At 55.1% G+C, this 7164-nt stretch overlaps 2 protein-coding genes across 2 annotated transcripts; both read right to left on the bottom strand.

Moving 5' to 3' along the window:
* Positions 1-1155: 1155 nt before the first annotated feature.
* On the bottom strand, positions 1156-3849 carry LPMP_320980 (vacuolar proton-ATPase-like protein, putative; the record flags this gene model as incomplete). The annotated part of the gene is made up of 1 exon (XM_010703483.1): positions 1156-3849. The coding sequence occupies one exon, from the start codon at positions 3847-3849 to the stop codon at positions 1156-1158; it is 2694 nt and encodes an 897-aa protein (XP_010701785.1).
* A 2105-nt stretch (positions 3850-5954) lies between these two features.
* On the bottom strand, positions 5955-6797 carry LPMP_320970 (protein phosphatase methylesterase, putative; the record flags this gene model as incomplete). Its single annotated transcript, XM_010703482.1, has 1 exon — positions 5955-6797. The coding sequence occupies one exon, from the start codon at positions 6795-6797 to the stop codon at positions 5955-5957; it is 843 nt and encodes a 280-aa protein (XP_010701784.1).
* Between the last annotated feature and the right edge of the window lie 367 nt (positions 6798-7164).

The following is a 7164-nucleotide window of genomic DNA, read 5'->3' as shown; positions in this document are numbered from 1 at the left end:
CAGAAAAAGAAAAGGTGAGGACGCTCGTGATGTCGGCAGGGCTTGCTGAGGTGTTGAAAGGACAGTGACAATGAAAAAAAGGGCGAGAGGCGAAGAAAAAATCAAGAGTAGAGGTGTGTCCCTGATAGACGCTTTTTGTGTGTGTGCCGTGGTTCTTCGTGATTTCTTTCGCTTGCTCAGTGAGCTGGGAGGACGCTTCGACGCTTCACTAGCCGCGGAGAAGCAGGGCGGATGTGGAGACGGGGCGAAAGACACAGACATAGACGGGAAGAGAGGGAAACAGAGGTAGAGCACGTGGAAGGGAGTGCCAAAGGTGGGGTGAGGACGGGTGCGTGCACCACGGCTGTTGGCCTCAGCCATAGACTGCGCTATAGCGATCTTCTGAGGAAGAGCATTCCTTAGGACAACGCATGTAGCCCACCCCAACCCAGAACCATCCTGCCATTCAAGAATCCGCTCGTTTATTTCCCGTACTCGATGACGCAGCATGTGCCACGACGAGGGAGGACAGTAGGGGAAAAGGGAGGGAGGCAACAGTTATACCACCTCATCGTTTTTTCTGTATTTTCTTTTTCAGTCCACCTTTGTGTGCCTGTGTGTGTGTGCGTGTGGGTGTGTGGGTGTGTGTGCGGACGGACGGACGCTGTGTGCATTGACGTAGGCAGCAAGTGAGGAAAGCAACGCAGTACGAAAGAGAGAGGAAACGACGACAAGACAAACGACAGACGAAGAGGGAGATGCACTCGCACACACGCAACACGCATTGTACACGCCACTCGGTAGCAGGGCTGGCTACGGCATACATCCCAAATGAGTCATAAGAATGAACACAATAATAAATAAAAAACGAGCAGGAAGAAACAGGAGGGAGGGGGGAGGGGTTTGTGGGGAGAAAAACGGAAAGAAGGTGGGGAAGGAGTCGGTGGTATCTGCAGCCGGGGGAAAGGCAAGGCATGAACCATGTGAGGCGGTCGCACTCGTTCCTCCCGTGGGGCCGTGTGCTCTCCATTTTCCGTTCCGCTCTCCTTGGCAGTTCGACAAAGCACGAGAAAGGGAACGAAGGGGCTCACCAACGCACATGTGTCCACGAGCATGGCACTTATCGCAGAGCAGGCCAAGAATGCAGCGCCGCTACCCATTCCCCCACTAGCCACGTCAGCTTTGCATGTTAAGGCTTAGCAGGTCCATCGGATCAAACGTCCGGCCGTCGCCGGCGTAGAATTTGCTCTGGAACTCGACCCAGTGCAGCCGCAGCGCGTGCAAAAACGCTGACAGGGCCTCCATGCCTACTAACACGCCAAGTGTAGCTCCAAGCCATAACAACACCCCAATGGCGATCACAAGCCCAGAGCTGTTGTCGACGTTGAGGGTTTGGACGACGGCGAAGTTGAAGAAGACCTCGGAGAGCTGCGCATGGGCGAGTGACAGCGCCCACAAACGCAGGTACGATGCGGTGTTTGACACACTGCTCAGCACGTACTCAATGGTGTGAATGACATAGTGAATGAACAACTCCGATACATCGAAGTTCTCAAACTTCTCATTTTCGTTCTGGATCACCTGGGCCGTTGCACCGCCCTCGCTGTCCGATGGAGCTCCACCAAAGGGATGCATACTGTCATCATCGAAGAAGATGTTCGCGGCTGGCGGCGCCGCGGTATCGTCATCGCTCATCAAGGTGCGATGCGTCCTCTCGTCACCACTGTCGCAATACGGCCGGTGCTGCCGCGACACCGGCGGCTCGTTGAAGAAGACGTCCGAGAAGTCGGCGTTTTCGATCGTGATCATGCTGGCCCGTTGCGATCCGCCGTAGTGGCGGCCGCCGCCAACATGCCGGCGCTGTTTCCACCGCTTGTAGTCGCGCATCTCGATGTACGGCATTCCCAGCAGCATGAAGGGCACCATCACAAACGCCAAGAGGAGCAGGAACACCTGCAGCGCAGCCTGTCCACGGAAGAGTGGGTTCGGCACCGAGCCAGGTTGCAGGAAAAAGTTCGTCATGATCTCCAGGATGCTCGGCGCCTTGTTTGTGTTCTCCCAGGTGCAGCACCACTTCACCATGATGAGGATCGACATATATCCAAAAGTGCAAAGCAGGAAAAGGAACTCAGGCACAAATAAAAAGCCGACCTTGTACCAGTTTTTCTCATAGATGCTGTTGCTAAGCGAGAGCAAGAGACCAGCAAGCATCTGGGCCACACCGACAATGACAGCATGCTTCATCTTGACAGAGTTGTAGAACTCGAGCTTATTGTCCGTCTCGGCCCATGCTGCGTCCAACCCCATCGTATACACGTGAGGCGGCTTCACACTTGGCAACCCGCTCGGCGTCGTCGGGTAGGTGGTACCATTCTGCTCAGCGATCGGCGCCCACGTATACCCGCTGGAGAAGAGGTTCAGGGAAAAGCCAAAGAAGTCGTTATAGAGGACGCCCATGTAGATGGCAAAGAGGGACATGAGCAACAATAAGTAACGGCCACCGAACACCATGGCGACTATCTCGTTGAGCTGCGCTGTGCGCCAGGCCTTTTCTTTGCTTACAAAGAAGAGGGCAATGAACAGCAGAAGAAAGCCGTGGCCAATGTCGCCGTACATGATGCCGAACAGGTACGGGAACGTGATGATGGTAAACACGCCGGGGTTGATCTCCTTGTAGCGTGCCATGCCGTAGCTATCGACAATGCTCTGGAAGGACTCGGTGAAGCGGGTAGTCTCGAAAAACGTAGGCGGGTGCTGCTGTTCATTGTGGAGCGTCACGATGGACTCAACGCTGCCGTTTGCGGAGGCGACAGCGTCCTGCAATGCACGGCGAAGAGCCTGCTCGTGGCGCAGCGGCACCCACGCGGAGGCCGTGCAGGTGGAGCCAGACATGGCGCACATGTTCATTGTTGTCAGCACCACCTTCTCCACCTTCAGGTACGTCTTATACAATCGATGCTCTTCATACCACTGTGTCAGGACATCGTGCTTGCGCCGCTTGACTCCCTCGACAGTGTCCTCGACGTGATGGGCGGTGGTCGAGGTCGTGAGCTCGATACCGCGACTCTGCACCTCGTCCAGGCTGTACACGTTAGCGCCGAGTCCACTCATGAGCTTCCTCAAGCGGGTGATCATTGTCGCCGAGGCGCACAGCACGACGAATGTCGTCTTGGCCACATTGCGCTTTCCGGTCTGAACATCGACGAACATGGCCGGCTCATTATTGATCTCGACAATGGCGTTGCCGCGGGTGATGCGATAGCACAGGCGGTAGAGCTCCTCGCTGAGTGTTGTGTCAATGATGCCGAAAAGGCTGGAAAGGCGGGAGAACGCCTCTGAGGTAACGGCAGAGCCGCGGTGGGCAAAGCTGCTGTTGCTCGCAATGCTGACAGGTGGCGTCTCCACCAAAAGCTGGTATTTGTAGTAGAGTAGTGTCATCTCCTGGTTCTGGTTCATCTCATGCTGGAACCCTTCGAGCGATGTGAGCATGGCGGTCAAATCGTTCACGGTCGACTCGATGCGGTCATCAATCATATGCATTTGACTCCGTAGCAGCGATGACTGCATCTCCTCCACGGTGGCGCTCATGTTGATGTCCGTGGGGTACTTCTCAAGCAACACCAAATCCTTGCGCATCGACTCCTCGATGAAGTGAAGCTTGCGTTGCAGCTCTTCGCAGCGACGCAGCTCTTCTGTGAACGGTCTGGCAAACGCCGTCACGCCTTGGTTCATGTCGAGAAACTGCACACGGCCCAGCATCCCAATCTCGTACATTGTGTCATGCAGCACTTCTCGCTGAACAATGATGTTGACACGGATCATGTCCTCCGACCGCCACAAGCCGCTGCAATGCTCCTGACACCACGACATGGCCTGCAGTATTGGTAACGGGGAAAATGAAGTGAAGGCAGGTCACGATAGAGTTGCTATGTACGTAATGCTTCTTTTCCTGGATTGTTGAAAAACAAGGCCGAAAAGACTCGAAAAGCGAGAAGAACGCAAAATGGAATGAATACTGCAGAGTAGTCCACGTAACAGCAGCAGCAGCAGCATAGCACACACACACACAGACAGAGAAAGAGAGAAAGGAGGATTGAAACGGGAGCGGGAGCTGAAGCAAGAGGAAGGAGCAGAGGCCCGGGAGAGAGAGGACAAGAAGGCCGCGCGGCGCCACAGTCATTCAGCGATACATAGACACCTACAGCCGCTGCCACTGTCGCTATCCCACTAAGCCGTCGATGCAAAGCCCCAACAATGTAATTCAAGTGAAAAAAAAAAAGAAATGAAGGATCACGAGTCAGCAGAGCCGACAGAAGGAGAGCAGGTGTCAACTGCGTGGTGGACGTTTCCTTCTTCCTTTGGAATCCGGGTGGGCCGTCTTCCTCGGTCCTGATCGCACCTGTTACAGGTGGCACGACTGGACAAAGTACTAAGATGGCAAGAGAAAAGAAAGGGAGCGAGCAAACACACTCGCAGAGACACTGAGGCGCTGGAGTGCCAATACTGAACGGAAAGGTACACTACAAAGAGAGAAACGAAAAGGACACGGCAGCGACAAACCACACCCTCACTGACGGAGGCCCACCCTCCGCGAGAGCAACAACAAACAACAGCTAATGGCACCGCGAACAACAAGCGCACAGTACACTCTACTTCGCTGAGGAGGAAAGAGAATGAAAGGCCCCGAGGAGAAAAATCGTATGGTTGGTGATAGAATCCCGGTAATGAACACTTCCGCACTCGCACGCACCTCTGTCCTTTGCGAATTCCCCAAAAGAAAAAGATCTCGAACCGCGAACAAGAAGAAAATGCCAACAGCCACACACAGTAAGCACAAGTAGACACAAAACGGGGGAGGGGGAAGCACCCATATGCCGTCCTCTCGGATTTCCTGGCCTCTGCGCCCTCGTCAGGGTGGCACTGGCTTTCTCTAGAGAGTCTCAGTTACTTTTCAGTATGAGGGGGGGGGGGTAAATGTGCCTTGTTTGTACGTGTGGTAGTGAAGGCCGAAAAGGAGTGTCAGTGTCAAAAATGGGGGGAGTCGAGTCTGCGGGCAATTGAGGCTTCGCTTTCATGTGGGTAGAAACATGGACGTGAGTGGAGAGTGATGACAAGGAGACGCAAGTCCGTCAGTATGGGTGTTTGTGTATTAAACTGTACGTGGCGGAGGCGATACAAGCACGCGCGTTAACGTTGCTGAGTGGACAAAAAAAAATGGGGAGCGAGAGACAGAAGGGGGCCATGGAGAGAACGCATACACACGACGACACGCGCATACATAAAACATACATGAAGGAGAAGAGTGCGCAAGCTGCACGACAGAACGAATACAAACGACTTACTGACCCACAGTGAGAACTGCGGAGTGCTGAGCGCGGCACATTCAGTCAGCCATGCCAAGATGTGAGGCAGAAGATGGCCGAGGAAATGAAGTGCACGTGACCGCAACACCAGGTGCCCCTTCCTGGGCAGTCAACCAGCGTTCTAGAAGCGCAGCCAGCGTCCACGCTGGGTTCGCACGTGTACGCGCACGCGATGAGTGTAGCACTTTCCTTTTGTGTCCGGCCTTATTGGGAGAATGACAACGAGCGGCAGACAAGACGCGGCGAGTGCCTCCTCATGGGTGGCAGGCCTTTCTTCGTTGTGTGCGGGTGCGTCTGTATGAAGGAGCAAGGAAGTCGAACAAGACCCACATGAGAACCGCCACAGAGAGGAAACAAATTTCCCTTTCGCAAAAGAAACACGAGTCGCGTAATGCCCAAGATATACCGCGTGGGCGGCAATGAGGAAAACCCCAACACAAACGACGCACGGGCCTAAAAGCCGCTGCCCTTTGTATTCTGCGCTGCGGCTTCCACACCCTGTCCCTATTTCTATTCTTGAAGGGAACGTGGGGTGGGGGACGTTTCCGCGCAGTGAGCCTTGTGTTCATGTTGGGTAGGCGCATAGGCGTGGACCAACAGCGGCAGCTGCACCTACATGCGGTTGGACGGCACCGTTGTATTGTTCATCTGACCAGAGAGGTGCCTGTTTATAAGTTGCACCTTCTGCCCCAGCACCTCGTTGCGCTTTACAAAGCGACGCACCTTTGCGACAATGGTCAGCGTCGCGTCGTCCATGACGTAGTGCCCACACCCGTTGCCAATTACCTCGAACTGGAATTTGCCCTGCATCTGTGCAACCGTGAGCGCCTTGTCCAGCCGCTCCGCGTTCGCGGTGCACAGCATCTTAGCGCACGGCAGTGAAATGAACGCCTCGTCGAGGCCGGTGAACCACCCGTCCCAGACGCTCTCCATTTTGTGCATGTCCGTCCGCCACTCCCACAGGCCTGTGTTGGGGTTTTGCTGCAACAGCGGTGGCACGGAGACTTCGGCGCCATCAGGGTTCTGCATCCCCCCCATGCGCAAGAACCAGACCACGGCATCCTTCACCTCGGGAAACGTGTTGGGGCGGTTTTTGAGGAAGGACTTCATGTGCTGTAACGACAGTTGCGCCGTTCCCTCGACCACGTCTACAAGAAGCACGCCAGAAACACGGTCAAGGCCGGACTTGTTTCCGCTCAGCGCACGCGTCACGATGGCGCCGCCAAGCGAGTGGCCGAGGACATAAAAGTTGCTCGTGGGGTACAGCTCTGTTTTGGCGTACTGGAGTACGTCCAAGAAGTCACGCATCAGCACCTCGATCGAGAGATGATCTTCGCCGCCACCGAAAGTGGACCGGCCGTGGCAGCGCTGGTCGTATGTCATGACGTGCATGTCTATGTCATCGCCATGCGACTCCGCACTTGACGTCATCGCCTCATATGCAGAGCGCGGCATCAAAGGTGCACCAATCTCCTGCAGTGGAGGTGAAGCACAGTTTGCCATCATGCCGTTCGGCTTGTCGATGTGGCGCTGAAGGTCCCTTGCCATCCTAAAAAAGCAATCACCGCTCATACCCGCGCCATGCACGCACAAAATCACCGGTATTGGTGTGTCTTGCGGTGAAGTGGGTGTCAGGCATGACAGTGACGGTGCAAAGGTGGTGCAGTGAAAACGTTCGCCCTGTGCGTTCAGGAAGACGTGTTCGTCAGGGGACGGCAACGGCGGGCTGGTCGAAGCACTGGACATGTTAAGCACCTGGGTAGAGCTGGTAAAGAATGAGTCGTAAAAGAACAGAGCGCGTGCAGAACACGTGGTGCACTCG

This window comes from Leishmania panamensis (genome assembly GCF_000755165.1).
Source record: "Leishmania panamensis strain MHOM/PA/94/PSC-1 chromosome 32 sequence".
NCBI lineage: Eukaryota > Euglenozoa > Kinetoplastea > Trypanosomatida > Trypanosomatidae > Leishmania > Leishmania panamensis.
The sequence above is the reverse complement of the archived record's forward strand: the minus strand, read 5'-3'. Positions and strand labels throughout refer to the sequence as shown.